This window comes from Fusarium flagelliforme (genome assembly GCF_020744385.1).
Source record: "Fusarium flagelliforme strain FIESC 12 MPI-CAGE-AA-0113 chromosome Unknown B0J16scaffold_3, whole genome shotgun sequence".
Taxonomy (NCBI): Eukaryota; Fungi; Ascomycota; class Sordariomycetes; order Hypocreales; family Nectriaceae; genus Fusarium; species Fusarium flagelliforme.
This window is the reverse complement of record NW_025763505.1, coordinates 2,729,373-2,743,945: the sequence shown is the minus strand read 5'-3', so window position 1 is coordinate 2,743,945 and position 14,573 is coordinate 2,729,373. Positions and strand designations below refer to the sequence as shown.

The 14,573-nt window shown below is 49.5% G+C and overlaps 5 protein-coding genes across 5 annotated transcripts; 2 read left to right on the top strand and 3 right to left on the bottom strand.

The window, feature by feature from the left end:
* Positions 1 to 353: 353 nt before the first annotated feature.
* On the top strand, positions 354 to 2,162 carry B0J16DRAFT_413280 (uncharacterized protein; the record flags this gene model as incomplete). Its single annotated transcript, XM_046133366.1, has 4 exons — positions 354 to 431; positions 490 to 628; positions 680 to 957; positions 1,022 to 2,162. The coding sequence occupies 4 exons, from the start codon at positions 354 to 356 to the stop codon at positions 1,931 to 1,933; spliced, it is 1,407 nt and encodes a 468-aa protein (XP_045984772.1). The 3' UTR covers positions 1,934 to 2,162.
* A 1,138-nt stretch (positions 2,163 to 3,300) lies between these two features.
* B0J16DRAFT_103065 (armadillo-type protein) lies at positions 3,301 to 9,911 on the bottom strand. Its single transcript, XM_046121299.1, has 2 exons — positions 4,090 to 9,911; positions 3,301 to 4,017 (listed from the first exon to the last, which is right to left on the bottom strand). Exons 1-2 carry the CDS (start codon positions 9,778 to 9,780, stop codon positions 3,538 to 3,540), a joined length of 6,171 nt encoding a protein of 2,056 aa, XP_045984771.1. The 5' UTR covers positions 9,781 to 9,911; the 3' UTR covers positions 3,301 to 3,537.
* Positions 9,912 to 10,062: 151 nt separating this feature from the next.
* B0J16DRAFT_103052 (transcriptional regulator-domain-containing protein) lies at positions 10,063 to 11,242 on the top strand. The gene is made up of 3 exons (XM_046121298.1): positions 10,063 to 10,416; positions 10,470 to 10,532; positions 10,583 to 11,242. The coding sequence occupies exons 1-3, from the start codon at positions 10,182 to 10,184 to the stop codon at positions 11,194 to 11,196; spliced, it is 912 nt and encodes a 303-aa protein (XP_045984770.1). The 5' UTR covers positions 10,063 to 10,181; the 3' UTR covers positions 11,197 to 11,242.
* Positions 11,243 to 11,370: 128 nt separating this feature from the next.
* On the bottom strand, positions 11,371 to 11,755 carry B0J16DRAFT_382727 (uncharacterized protein; the record flags this gene model as incomplete). The annotated part of the gene is made up of 2 exons (XM_046131265.1): positions 11,371 to 11,619; positions 11,726 to 11,755. 2 exons carry the CDS (start codon positions 11,753 to 11,755, stop codon positions 11,371 to 11,373), a joined length of 279 nt encoding a protein of 92 aa, XP_045984769.1.
* Positions 11,756 to 11,994: 239 nt separating this feature from the next.
* B0J16DRAFT_338209 (uncharacterized protein) lies at positions 11,995 to 14,319 on the bottom strand. Its single transcript, XM_046127428.1, has one exon. The coding sequence runs from the start codon at positions 14,122 to 14,124 to the stop codon at positions 12,271 to 12,273; it is 1,854 nt and encodes a 617-aa protein (XP_045984768.1). The 5' UTR covers positions 14,125 to 14,319; the 3' UTR covers positions 11,995 to 12,270.
* Positions 14,320 to 14,573: the final 254 nt, after the last annotated feature.

The window sequence follows — 14,573 nt, the reverse complement described above, 5'->3', positions numbered from 1 at the left end:
TGTTGTCTCTTTTGCTCCCAATGCTGCTCTCGAGTGAACTGTCATCGAAAATGGGATATAAAGGCCCAGCCTGTTCTATTTTGTTATTGCACTGTCTTGTATTGCATCACAGCTTAACATATATTGGTCATTGCCCCGACAAACCTTTCTTTTAGAGCTGTGGCGATTCAACGAGACTACCAACGGGTACCACTGTTGAATATAAATCCTGGGCTGTCACCTTAGTGCCGCTCGCGTCTTATACCATTACACCGTCACACAGCTTTTGTTGTCATCTCAATCTTTTGTAGCATCAAACAAAAGCCCGTTTGGAAGCCGAGACGATTCGGCTTCGTGCATATTACTGCCAGCCCATGCCTACCGAAGCTACCATCCAAGCGGATGTCGCTCCGGGTAACGAAACTGGCATCTATTACATTACTATTTGTAACGTGAGTTACTGGCTATGCAGCATATTGGTACTATCACAACATCTAACTCTTTTGATAGTTACCCTTCGGAACATCATGGCAGCAGTTGAAAGACTGGACACGAACCGCATGCGTTGTTGACCACATAGAAGTCTTCCAAGGCAGTACCTCTGGATGGGTTCGAGTGAAAGGGAGAGAAAATTTTGAGAACGCCTGGGGTAAGGGAATATTACCAAAACCAGCATTTGTTGGTGTTGACATGACAGCAGGTCTCCTCAACGGCGGTATTTTTAATGGACGCTTGATTGTTGCGTCTGATAAGAACCGCAGTCATTCCATCAAGATCAGGGAACTTGTCATGCCACAGCAAAGAACTCAAAAACCACAACAAGGAGCCCAAATGCCACAGCAAGGGCCTCATATATCACAACAAAGACCTCAGATACCACAGACACCGCGATACCAGCCTGCGCCTGTCCCTCCAACCCGTCATATGCTGCCAACACCGATGACTGCATCACCTCCGTATTCTATAGCACCCGAGCAGGTAGGACAACCCCCAAATCTTCATGACTGTGACAGAAGCCTGACCTGTGTTTACCGAGGTGTAGTACTACATGACTAGCTATTCCCAGATCAGCGACCCCAGATTCATCAGTCATCCTCTTTTGACCCAAGGCTATACCCAGCAACCACCGATCATAGTAGCAACAAGCGCACCACTTGGGCCCACAACGTATGTGGCTGTAGGGCAAGGCAGTTACTATTCCTATGACTATAAGACTGGAAGCTCACCCAATCCAATTGCTTACGCTCCGCCAAATCAACCTGAGGGGGCGCAATTTGCTCTACCTTATCCTGGCCTCGACGAGCACTCAGACTTTTACCCTGAATGCAAATACTCCACTAGAGAACCACCTTATAAGTCGGAATACGTCTTGATGGAGCCAAGAAAACTACATGTGTCACCATTCCCGCAGCAGGCGCGTGCTGAGGATGTCAAGTCGTGGATTCGGCGCAGAGTGGACAAGACCAAGATCGATTCTATGGAGATTCCAAAGAACAGCAACAGCAAATACCTCAGAGGCTACGTCCTAGTCGTTTTCGACAGTGTCTCGGCCGCGAATACGGCTATAGAGCAACTAAACAAAGCACGCTTTCAAGGCCGGAGAGTGATAGCGCGACCCACTCGAGAAGGTGCGGTAGCTGAAGAACCGGGATTTTCGCACGAAACGACTACCTGGGACGAGCCCAAGTTAGTCGATACGAATACTCCAACAAGCGCTCATCGCGCAAGAGACGGGGGCCGACATAGAAACGAGAAGACACAGCGACCAAAGAACAGAGAGACTAAGTCAGCAAGCTCTGATAAGAAGAAGGCGCCACCGCCAGACAAGAAAGCATCGGGATCACAGGTGGATAAGAAATCGCCATCCAAGAAGCCCCCCTCTCAAGAAGAGATCAGCAGGAAAGATGAAGGGCCGGTTATTGTAGATGGAACATGCCAACGTCACGATAAGTAGTGGCGTTGGACCTCCGCTTCTCTGGTTGAGCCCATACTTGTGTCTACATGCTCTGCAATGGCAGGGTGTACCATCAGATGTCAACTAATGACGAAGTGGTGTAGCTTCTTACAACTGACCAGTAGTAAATCGTGCGCTTTTTGCATCAAGCAGTGGGCTGTGTCTAAGTCTGGCCATTTATCTTGCATTGGCAACGTTTTCGAGTACTAAAACCGCGAGTTTCTGTAACGCTTGCTTTTGGTTGCTATCAAAAAATCTATCACAATCCAGCTCCTGGGTTGTCACCGATCCGGCAGGGCCAACTATGTACTTACTATGCAGGCTGTGCGACTACAAAGATCGATGAGTAAAGAGGTTAATAGGCCAAGGTACGACCAAAAGCAAGGAGAACACCCTGGCACTTGCATCGGGTTCAAGATTAGCCAGCTATCCACCAAATCACACTTTTGCTTTTGTTAGCAAAAGCCAAAGGAACGCTGACAGGCTGAAGGGGTTTCCCCTGGTTGGTACACTCTTACGGTATCACTGAACGTACTACGTATTACAACAGTTAATTATGGATACGGCGTGGTTCATTGGTGGAGTCAGACGAGAGGGTTTCCTGTTTTGTACTGCAGTTATAGCAACGCGGCTATGTAATTCCTGAGCCAAAGGATGCAAGTGATAGACGTAGCCTCCGAATATTCGCGGTGTCTTCTGTCGGAGCCTTTTCTCACAGGGACCACTTACGCAGATAATAGTAGCTTAAAGCCTAAGCTATGGAATAGTCAGTCTGTAGGGCTATCAGCCAACCAGGCAATAAATTGCCGCTAGCAGGGGGTGTGACTGGTTCAGCCATACAAAGGAGGGAAGCAGGAACAGATGATCGAGATAAAGGAAGTTCATGGAAAGGAATCAATAATTATGCTTATACTACCATGTCCCGGCAGATATGAGATCAAGAACGCGGACTTCCCAAATCTCTTCTATTCCTCCGAGTCTAGCAATACGATTCTACTGAAGGTCCGTCCCTTTTCTGTGTTACACGAAAACGACCATAACCCTCGATGCAGCTCTGAGACGTGCATGGTGCTGTCTGATGCAGTCGACATCGATAGCCCGGGAATATTGCCGGCAGCCCCGGATATTTGACTGACGCTTAACCATGCCATGCTATGCATGTTGGTTGGGTGGGTTGCACGAATAGAATGCGCCGATCCCTGTGTAACCTGACAAGTAACTCCACACTTCTTCCATCGTGGAGACGCCGGCCGTTAGGTCATGTAGATCGTATCGAACCAAATCAGCTGTCTCATGCCGCTCCATCGCCCGCTGTCACCCCTGTCAACTTGTCAACTCTGCACTAAATACAGACTGTACAGTAGTATTTCATGTCACACACCCACCCAGGCTTGTCAGGTCAGTTCAATTGCAGATGCTCATCTTTGTTTAGCCTCGTCATCTTTCGTAATGAACATGGGTGCCCAACTGCAGAATGTGCACATTTAAGCTTGCCAGAAAGATATGTTGCATGCATGAGGCTTGCGAATTGCACCCTGCCCAACGTGCCAACCTCATGGCCTGGACTCGTGAGACTGTATGCTCGACACGTGGAGGCCGTTAGCTCAACCACCGAAATCCATCTTCAACGCAATACTTGGCTGTCCAGAATCCCCTGCGGCCGCCTGGCTTACTGAACCTGTATTCTGACGGCCAAATCGGATGACCTCCTCGAGAAATCCCTTCTGTCCAGCGCTCATGCCGCCAACCACCGCTCTGAACATCTCCTGATCTGTTGCCGCGAGCTCCAGTAGTCGTGCGCTAGTCTCTTGGTATACCTCCTCCCCTTCAGCTGTTGCCCGCGCCATTAATGTTGGTACCACCACTGTAATGGCCGCCAATCGTCGACTGTTGTCCACTGCAGCCGCATATTGACACAGCGTGTGGGCAACCAAGGCCCTAGCATTTTCGGGATCTTCAGGGTCCGTATCAGTTACAAAAGCTACTAGTTTAGGGAACAAATAGCGAGCAATGCTGAGATCAGCACCAGTCGACGATGGCTGAAGAAGAATGGATCTGATGCAGTTGGCCGCAATCTTGGCAGTCTAAGGTGATGTAAAATGCAGTTAATAATTTGTTTCCAAGTGCTCGAATGAAAAGAAACACGAAGAACATACCATTCGATCAGTGAGGCAGTCCATCAACTCGTCCAAATAACGTGCTACAAGAGCCTCCGAAGCTGGTAGGTGATTTTGGCCTCCGGTGAACAGGATAGTCGTGGCCATCAGGCAGTTCTTGACGCACGTGAGAGATTGGGGAGCTTCACGCTTCTGTGCGTTTAGGTAGATAGAGAGGAATCTACGCAGGCATCCTTGCAGCTGGATATCCGTAGAAGACGGCTCACCGTTGCCATGACTTCTTCGAGACTTAGACATGCTGCCAACGAAGCGCTTCAATGTGGGTAAAGACTGTGGGGCTATGAGCTCTTGACATCCAGGAGTTGACAAAATCGTGGCAAAGATGTGCACGATACATGCATGCAAATCTGTCTTGATGATAACTGGGAAGACTTCTGCCGCGTCCACGAGCGCATTCAGAGATGACCGTATCAGTAGGATAGCCTCCTCGTTCATCTGGTGCCGAGCCGGTTGGTTTCCTTCTGAGAGATTGGGCAAGAGGCCCGTAAGTACCAAAACGATGATGCGTGTAAGCTCGAAGAGTTGATCAATATCATCAGACAGGTCACCCTCCTCATTGGCGTGCCGCCTGGCGGAAGGGTGTGCAATGCATAGACTTCTAGCAATCTCCACGATCACACCTTGAATATCTAGGCTTTCGGTAAGTACTAAACGGTCTAGTAAGTCCATTGTCTCGGAGAACACATCTGGCCTGTAGATAGCATGGCCAGACACGCTGGGATGCAGAATCTTCTTGAGGGCTTGCAAGATGGCCAGTGTCTGGTCGTGTGCTGCGAGGGAGTCGCTTTGCCCAGAGCGAGTGGCAAGCGCTTCAAAGGCGAGACCGAACAAGACAAAGAAGAATGCCACAGGCTCGTCCCGATAGTTGATGTCAGAGTTCTTGCCTTTACCGCTGGTCGCAGGGCCATCTGATTCTTTACCATCTAAAGCATCAAACACAAACTCGCTATCTTGCTCAATCAAGCTAGCAATAGCATCCACCAACTTCAGCCAAGCGTCTTGGTAGAATCGCAGTAGTGTCTCGCGATTCAGAGCAGCGTAGATGCTGTCGAGACTCCCGGATAACGAAGGGGGTCCGAGAGTCATGGAGATGTCAGGCTCAAACCTAAGACGCGCAAACTCGCGCAATGACTCCAACCACAAGGGGGTTAGGGTACCGATGTGAGGCCTGAGTACATCCAATAGATAGTGCTGCTCGGAGCTTGCCACCTGCAGCTCTGCCCAGGCGGAGAAGACGGAGATCTTTACCATCACTTGCGCATTAGAACTAAGGCTTTTGAGGTCGCCAATTGAAGCGTTCTCGCTGTCCTTAGAGAAGTTCTCCAGAGCACTGACAAGAGTCTTGAGAATCCTGCCCATGCGGTCTACATCGGTGACGATGCCGATAGAGATGAAGCTGGCGCAAACATTAACAGCTTCTGAAGCGAGTTCAGGTGACGAATCGGCAGCAAAGGCCGGCGTAAGCGCCGAGCTAATCTGGGCTTGATACTGCTCCAGCAACATTGCCTCATCAAAGTCTGGATCGGGTGTTTTGCCAAACATCTTCAACACATCTCCTATGATCTTCAGGCCCCAGATTCGAAGCTCCAAGACACTTGAGGTTGATGCAGAGAAGGCCATGCGCACAACATCAGCAACTTTACTTTGAAGATCGTTCTGTGCTTTAGACTCTCCATTGGCAGTAACATCCTTGGTGATGATGGCAAACATTTCATCGATACAGCCCAGCGCAAAAGTTGTGACCTGCCACCGCAGAGGTTCAACCTCAGAAGTTGCCTTGGTCTCCTTCTCGTCCTTGGCAGCGCCAGCCGCCGCAGCAAAACCAGCAACCTCCTCGTCTTGCAGATCCGGCAAACCACCACCTTTGGGTTTAGATTGGGCGTCTTCAATCTTAGGCCTGGCCCTTGTCATTTTCAAAACCGCTTGAAATCGCTGAAGCCAGACATTTGTCTCTGCAAGACACGTGGAGTGCATCCAGTTGCGGATGATGTTACGGATGCCATCATGAGATGGCACCGTGTCGAGCACAAGCCATAGCTGTTCCTCGAATCCTTTTTCTGCTTCGCGTAGGACGTCTTGAGGATTTCGCTTCATCATGTTATGTATTCCATCTACTGATACATCCCGTAGGGTAGTAGATTCAGACATAAGGTATGTTTGAAGAAGTTTGACGTACTCGGCGAAGTGCATATGCCCGGGAGCGTAGAGAGATAAGTGCTCAAAACAGCCAAGCGCCGCCCTTTGTACTAGCAAATCATCTTCCTCGCGGAATCTGTTCACAAGAGTGAATATGAGTTCTCGTGACTTCAAGGCATCCTGTAGATCTGGACCCAAGACGTTGATAAGCGAATCAACGCATCGTGCAATAGCAGATGTTGTGGATAGATCCATTTCAAGATTCATGGTTATCGCAGACGAAATCTCAGCATGATGGGTCTCGGAAACGTAAAGCTGAACAAGCATTCCCAGAGTGCTGGGTACGTAGCCGGCAAAGCTGAGTCCCGACGCGTCCGAGGCCAACGATAGCGCCTCGAGGGCCCAGAAATGAACCACTGGATGGGGATCATTGCAGAGAGACATCAAAATACCGAGAATGGTCTTGAGATGGTATCCAGCAGCCATACCTCCAACTTGAGTTTGAATCGAGCCCAGTGCCATAGCACAGCCGGCTCTTGCACTAGGCTCACGATTTCCGACAATAGTGTCAACGAGATACTTGATTTCGTTGTTTGTAAATGCATTTCCATACACATTGCATAGGCGAGCCGTAGCAGCGTATCCCAGACTTCTGACATGTTCATCTGGGTCAAGAACAAAATCGCGAACAATGTCTTGCAACAATGCTTCAACGGCTTGGTTTGAAACATCACCAGATGGTGATCTCGTCTCCTTTACAGCCACCCTCATTGTAGCCAGAATGGCAGCTGCCAGATTGACATTCATAGCAGCCTTGCGCCCTGGATCTCTGATGAGCGTACCAGCGGACGCGAAGGTTCGAATTTGTTCCAAAATACTCTCCTGAACCTTGCCTGGAGTGAGCGGAAATGCGAATGCGAACAGTTGGATAGCCGCATTGATAACCTCTGTAGCGGGAGGATCAGGAGTAGTCGAAGAATGATCGGCACTTCCGATATACAGGACAGAAGCGTCGTGTTCCAGGCTACCACAAATCGGCGAGCGAAGTAAGTTGTTTATCGTGTCATCGGGGCTATCGAGTTCATCCTTGTGATCATCGGAGTTTTCTTGCTGCCCAGGAAGTTTTCGCACACGAGGTCCAGCAACAAGTCCAGTAATACCAAACCCCGAGTTGTCGCCTACATCCCATACGGACTCGAATGTAGCAGCCGCGTTGGCGATCGAGGCACTCAGAGAATTGGGCGCGTAGTTTTCCGGATCAGCAAACAAGGAGATCGCAAGCGTTAAGAGGTTTGACTGCAAAAGAGCCTCGCTTCCACCCGCCGGGCTGAGGTTAACAAGCTTCACGTAACACTGCAAGACTCTTCGCTGAACCATCATTTCCAAATCCGAAAGCTGCAAAGAAGGAGCCAGCCTCTGGTTGACGTCGTCGGAGTTTTTCTTGGAAGGGAGGGTCCGTAAGAAGGCTGTCGTGTTCTGAAGCATGGTCGCGATTCTCTTTGACACATCCACGGTCAAGAGACGGCTATTAAACTCGAGGAACGCCAGTATTGAGCCCATTGCACACTCTCGTACGTGCGTCAAAAAGGAGACCTCAAGGAAGCTTCTGGCCGACGTGTTATCTTTGGCTAAGGGCTTGGGGAGAGCATTCTTCCATAGCAAGAGTAGCTGAGAGAGATGGATCTTGACGAAGTTTGGGCCCAAGGACATCAAGCCTCCAATAAGAATCCAGGCGACCTGAATTTGCGTGCTTGCAACGCGGAGTTGTGCCTGACTGCTCGATTTCAACATGTTAGTCGCAATAGTCAAAACGCGACTATTAATTTCAACAGATCCATGCAGAGGACGGGCAGGACTCGCGCTCAAGGTGGCGGCAAGCCCGTGGGCAAATCCAATGCATCTTCTCGGGGAGTTGCGACCAGATCCGAGCTGAGATAGCTCTCGGTTAAGACTGTTCATACAAACCGAAAGACAAGGAAGAAGCTGCTGGGGGCAAGCGAGGACTAAAGTTTTCATGCAGTGGGATGCAAAAACTTGAACAGTATAACTAGGATGTTGCAAGACTTGCAAGAGACCATCTCTACAAGACTCTGCGAAGCTGTTTGCGGCCGAGCCCAGAGACTGGATAAGTGATGAGACAGCGCTCAGCGTTGCGATCAGAGTATGCTTGGAAGGCTCTGGCCGCTCGGTCAATGCCTGGGGATAATTCTTGAAAATATTGTTAATCAGTGTTTTGGCAGCCGATATTTGGCCCGATTCACCCAGTATCTTGCGGCCAATAACATCTTGAATGACAACATCAACGATCTTTCTCGAAATCAAGAGGCGATAACGATTATTGGCAATTGTAGGGTAGCCCAAAACATCGATTGTGAGACTTTCGACGATTTTGAGATAGTTTGTTTCGACAAGCTTCTCTCCAAGTCGTCTGAAAAGCTTACCATAGCATATACCAATGGCTGCTCGAGTCCTGTTGGAGGCAGTTGATTTGGTGTACTGTGAAGCCAAGTTCTTTAAGATATCTGAAAGAGTCATAGCCAGAACTTGACTGCGTTTGCCTGATGGAGCTGGACTCGCTGATCTAGAGGGAATATCCAGTTCGTCATCGGCGATGTTAGGGATAGTAGACTGACGCTTCAGCGCCTTTTTGGTCTTTTTACCCTTGGGGGACGCAACTTCAGGAAGGCCACCTTCCGAATGCCCTTGGAACAAAGCTTCAGCAAAGCACTCTGCAGCAGCCTGCCGTACCTGAGTAGAAGGGGAGTCGAACGCTTTGGAAATCGCGCTCTCAAGTTTGTCGAAGTCGCTCGAGTTCAAGAAGTAAGGCGTGTGCTTGAATAGCGCCTTGAGAGTCCGACAAGCAGAGGCGATAACGAGGTGACCCTTGTCTGATGATGCATGGTTTCGTCCTTGTTTCCAGATATCACGAGCAACCGTCTCGTCCATGCTGCTTTCTATCATTCCAGCGATCTTCCCAAGCGCGGTAAGACATGCCGCACGAAGTCCGGCGTGGTTGGACGAAGCTTTGAGGAGCTTGAGCAATGACGAGCAACCAAGCTGGTGCAGCCCAATGGCGCTATCGCCAGCAGAAGCAAACACATCGCCTAAACAGACGACAGCAGCATGCTTTGTCCGTATATCTGCCTCCGTTTTCGTCTTTCCGCTGGATACAAGCGCGACCAAGTCGTTGATCGTCTCGAACAAAAGCTTCCTATCTCCAATCCCAAAGATATGCGCCAAACACTTTCCCAGGTTATTTCGTATGACTCGAGAAGGTTGCGGTGATGCAAGGTTGATGATTTGGAAGATCTCCTTCTTTAGATAGAACTGCTGCGCTGTGCAGTCATCCGCTTCTAAACCCAGAACATGTTTTGTCAGGCTCGACACAAAGGTAAGTAGAAAGAGGTCCTGTTGCTCGGCGGGAAGGGATTGAAGTTTGGGAAGATCGAGCTCTGGATTCGCCGTCGCGGTGTCGAGGGGAGCTTGCGCTTCGCTGTTGCGGGCTGGAGGTTCGGGCTCTTGAGTTGACGACATAGCGCACGATTATCGATCGACGCCGTCAACGCAATTCTATTTCGACGGATGTGTATTTATACTGTAGTGTTGAGGAATCGTGTACTGTATTTCTTGTTATGTTTCAAGAGGTAAGCCAGGGAACTTCGAGGTTCCCCATGCCACATGCCACTAAGCTAAGGTGGATTGCTCCAAGGGGGGTGGAATGCCCAGCAGGTACAGATACGGATACCGCCTACCTCTACCAGGTATACAGAGTACACGGAAGGTGGGGCATATCGTGTGTCTGGACCGGAGTTTGCCCGTTGCATTAACAAGCTCAATCTGAGCAAAGAAGTTATGATATCAATATATTCATCACTGGGGACTCTTCGGGTTGACTCGAAGCTTTTGGTCTTTTTCTACCGCCCTGCTTGTCTACCATGGCTACCCGACAGGGTCTGAATTCACTGTTGAAGACATCCAGGTCGATTTCTTCTCTCCAACAGTCAAACTCGATAATCTGTCGACAATGTCAAAGATCATTTGTAACAACACCAGTCCAGTCGGCTGGACATAACAAATGGTCCAAGACGAAACATATCAAAGCTGTGACGGATAAGAAGAAGATGAGCGAAAGGGCTGCTTTTACCAAAACAATTGCCATGTATTCCAGAAGTAGGTAGTCACTAGGTATTGCATGGTCTGATAGCATTTCTAATGTTCGATAGTGTATGGTGATAATATCAAATTCAACCCTCAACTTGCCACGGCGATAACTGCAGCAACAAAAGGTAAACACATGCACCCAAAAGCCTGGGCTATCGGCTAACTACAATCGTAGCGAGTATTCCAAAGAACTTGATTGAGGCTGCAATCGCACGAGGCCAGGGTCGCTCAGCCACAGGCACTCAGCTTGAATCCATGTCTCTAGAGGCTCTTATGCCTCCTGACATAGCAATGGTTGTCGACGCTGAAACAGACAACAAGACCCGCACTCTTCACGATCTACGCCTTGTTGTGAAGAAAGCTGGTGGCATCGTCGGATCCACCACGTTTTATTTCACAAGGCGTGGCCGAGCCGTTTTCAAGGCCAAGGAAGGCGGCCCTACACTTTCTGAGGTTCTAGATGAAGCGATTGAGCACGAAGGGCTTGAGGATGTGGAGGAGCTACCAGAAGGCGACTTCTTGGCTTGGACACAACCAAACACTCTTACATCGATCACCGAAGCTCTATCCAACAAGTTCGAGCTTGAGATTTTGGATTCCGATATCGTCTGGGCTCCCAATGAGGACACTAAAGTTAGTATCGACACATCCATGCAGGCTGAATCTCTCGACGCTCTGTTCAATGGACTCAAGGAATATCCTGAAGTCAAGGCTATATATGCCAATGTACGACAGGGGACCGTGGGAGACGAAGAATGGGACAAAGTTGAAAGAAATTTGGATGTATAACATGTCGACCAGCGCCGTTTGTAACAATTTTGTACAATGTTGTATTTTACCAACACAACCAAGAGGAGTGTTTCAATGCCTTCCGAACGCCGTTAATACATGGTCAATGCCGTCGTAGAACCTTCCGACCAAAGGTATAGTGTACATGTTTCTCCCTCGACTTCCCCAAAGCTTTTAAGAATCGTTGCCTTCATTGCTAGGGGTTTGCGCTGCTCGTCGACGCTCCTCTTCGAGCTTTTTAGCCTGTCGCAGCTTTTGTCGTGCGACAATGCGCTCGTATTCGGCCTTGATCTCGTCTCGGTCTTTGGGAATTTTGTTGCACTCCTCAGGCTTGGGCCAGAAACCAGGAACGGCGAAGCGGTTGTCGAGGTTGGTTCCGAAATAGAACATGATTCCAATAGGAAACATGACGTACGTGCCGAACTGGTTGTCATACGAGTTAGTATCATGCTCGCGACTGATCGATCGTCTTGATCATGGGTAATCCGGGTTCATAGAACTTTCTTCCATGGAGGGGCTCGTGACTTACCTTGAACACTTCGAGATTAAGACCACCCATTTTGAGAATCTTGGACTTCAACGATTGCACTTGTGCGAATGAATTAAAGTTGCAGTCAACGGCGGCAAAATGTTTGCTCAGGCGATGTAATGATGCTTCTAGGCGGATAGCCCCGGTAGAACGGTACCTAAGCAAATACCCCACATTCTGCAAATCAGGTCTCAATGATTGGTAGCATTTTAAGTGACATGATCTGTCTGTGAGAGGCACATCATGAAATCAACGCCCAAAAGAGGTATGCGATAAGAGAAAGATTCATATTAGGGTATTCCAAGGGCTTCTTTCTCTCACAATATGTCATGATAAACTATTGCCCCCTTCTGAAGAGGTATATATAACGTTTTCTAATCGTAGGCCGTCCTTGAATCCCAACCTACCGCCAGTATATATATTAATATATATATAACTCCTTGTCACAATATGTCCAACGCCGACGAGTTTATCCAGAATCCCAGGCTTAAGCCTTACCGTATACATAAGATCCCCAAACTCCTTGTCGCACCCATAGTGCACTTTCAGTTCAACTTTGAACTGCCAGCCCTTGCCTTTTGAGCCTCCTCCATCATTAAACGTTCTGTGAAACTGCGTGGGGTGCCGGAAAAGCCAGTATTGGCAACGCTCGCACGGAAACTGCTGAGGTCCGCCTCATCCATTCCGCTGCGCCCGTCCAGCCCTCCTACAAACGTATTGAAATGCCCTAGCGAGGCAGCTTGGGCATGTACTTCAGGGTTGCGAACAACAGGCATAATGACTGGTCGTCCCTTATATGAACCCACGGAGCCAGCTTGAAATCGGGCAATGGTTGGAGTTGTCGGGCCCGATGGACTAGCTGGCTTAGTGATATGTACTGCTGGGGAGGTTGCGTACAAAGATTGCTCAGACTCGGGCACGTCCGGCAAGTCAACTTCGGTCTCTTCTTCCACTTCGGGCACAATGGGTTCTGATTTTGAAGTTGGTTTCGATGGCGCAGACGAGTCCTCAGAGTCCTCGAAATGAAACAGTCCATCTTCATCGTCTACACCTGCTTCCAATCCCTGAACGGTTTCTGAATCCTTCTTGGTCCCCGAACTTTGAACCTCAGTTGATGTTGCACTTGCAACGGCCTTGGCCATCTGTTTCTCCTCTGGTATTCTATTCAAAGACGGCGATGCTGGAGCTTTCTTGCTGGTGAATGATTTTGGTTTCGCCATTGAGAGGAAGTCGTCATCGGACGACTCCTCATCCTCGTCTGGTTCCTCACTGACACTTCCCAAAGTACGCTCTATCCGAACAGACTCGGGCACATGGCGCGATGACGGGGGTTCTGGTGCAAGAATTACTGGGCTTCTTTGCTCTCCTGATGGAGAATTGGAGACAAATGCCGATGCATTACCCGTCCCAGCAGCGGCTTGGTCGGGATTCGAGTTGACCTCGGTCCAAACGCCTTCCTCTAAAGGTGCTCTAGATAACGCCCTCAGTGCTTCTGAGGATGAGATCTTACGAGGCGGAGGAAGATCTTCTGGGTCGTCGTCAAGCATAGATTGAGTGCGTGTTTGGTCGGCCGAAAGAACGGGGGCTGCAGCGGGAATCATGGAATCGGTAGGTTGTGGTGATGCTGTGGGCAAGACTTCTGCACCCATAACGTCAAAGCGCACACGTCGCGGACTTTGTGGGGGTTTAGATCCGCTTGAAGAACGTCTCAAGACGCTCCGTGGTGTTTTCGACTCGCTTCGATCCGAATGGCCTGATGAGACTGTATCATTGGTTGAACGACGAACATGTCCTGGTCGCCCGAGCGATTGAGGCAATGAGGAAAATACATTCTCCAATTGATCATTGCCAGGCTGTGTTTGCTGCTTCTGTTGCTGGTCTTGATGGTGTTCGGTTGCTGCGCCTTTCTTCTCCTCTGCCTGGATACCTGGCTCAGGCAACAACATGTCGAGGTGTGCGTGGTTGTTTGAAAGGGGAGAAGAGGTTGGCTGCCTGGGAGGAGACCCCTCTAGCAGGGGAAGATAAAAGAGCAATTCGTCGTGATGTCGATCGCGGGGGCTGCCTGGAGGCTCTGCGGCTCCCGATCCGGAGGTAGCGACAGTGGTCGGCGGGGAAGGGTGGCGCTGTGCCGATTCAAAATGGGTGAGTGTTCGTGAGTCAAGGCCCAGATCCAGATCCAGATCCTGACTGGTGAGAACGGAGCTGAGGTCTGGGTATTTGGACAGTGACTTGGCAAGGGACTGGGCAACATTGGAAGCAATGTCAGGTTGCGTGTCTCGGAGCAGCTCCTGGTAGTAGCGCAGGAAATCAGCTGCCATCTCGTGGCGAAAGGTGTGAACCTTGTGCTCGAGCTCTGAAAGCCTCTGCGAGAGGCTATTGACAAGGCTTGCCTCATCCATAGCGCTTTAGTTAACGTTAACAGGTGCCTCCAGGCGAACTATGACTCGGCAGTGAGGGATGTCTCGGTATGCGCATGACGCAACAAGCTTGGTAAGATGCTTGTCCAAAGTAGGGGTTGGACTTTTTATGAAAGCCAATGCGCGAAAGTTTTGCAGGATTGTGAGCAAAAATAGAGATAGGGAACAACATCGATAAATTGAGTGAAGTTTGGCACAGTAGTGTGACGACCGCCTATGGAACGAACTATGGAACTAATGGATAGCGGCCCATGCTTGTTCTCAGGCTGGCTAGACCATTCGAAAACTCTACGATGGGGCTCGGTTGTTCTGTGTATTCTTTCTCCTTCTCTTTCTATCGTTCTGATGATAACAATAAAGTGATACTCCATTAGTAGCTTCTGCACGTAATTGCATGTTAATCCCCAGTCATCTGGCTGCTTGTACTCTGA

What these genes read in the sequence shown, in the direction of transcription:
- B0J16DRAFT_103065 (XM_046121299.1), bottom strand. Translation starts at nt 9,780, where the DNA reads ATGTCGTCAACTCAAGAGCCCGAACCTCCAGCCCGCAACAGCGAAGCG. An exon ending in ACTGCCTCACTGATCGAATG is followed by an intron (nt 4,018 to 4,089) that starts GTATGTTCTTCG and finishes ACATCACCTTAG; the next exon opens with ACTGCCAAGATTGCGGCCAA.
- B0J16DRAFT_103052 (XM_046121298.1), top strand. Translation starts at nt 10,182, where the DNA reads ATGGCTACCCGACAGGGTCTGAATTCACTGTTGAAGACATCCAGGTCG. An exon ending in AATTGCCATGTATTCCAGAA is followed by an intron (nt 10,417 to 10,469) that starts GTAGGTAGTCAC and finishes AATGTTCGATAG; the next exon opens with TGTATGGTGATAATATCAAA. An exon ending in GATAACTGCAGCAACAAAAG is followed by an intron (nt 10,533 to 10,582) that starts GTAAACACATGC and finishes CTACAATCGTAG; the next exon opens with CGAGTATTCCAAAGAACTTG.
- B0J16DRAFT_338209 (XM_046127428.1), bottom strand. Translation starts at nt 14,124, where the DNA reads ATGGATGAGGCAAGCCTTGTCAATAGCCTCTCGCAGAGGCTTTCAGAG.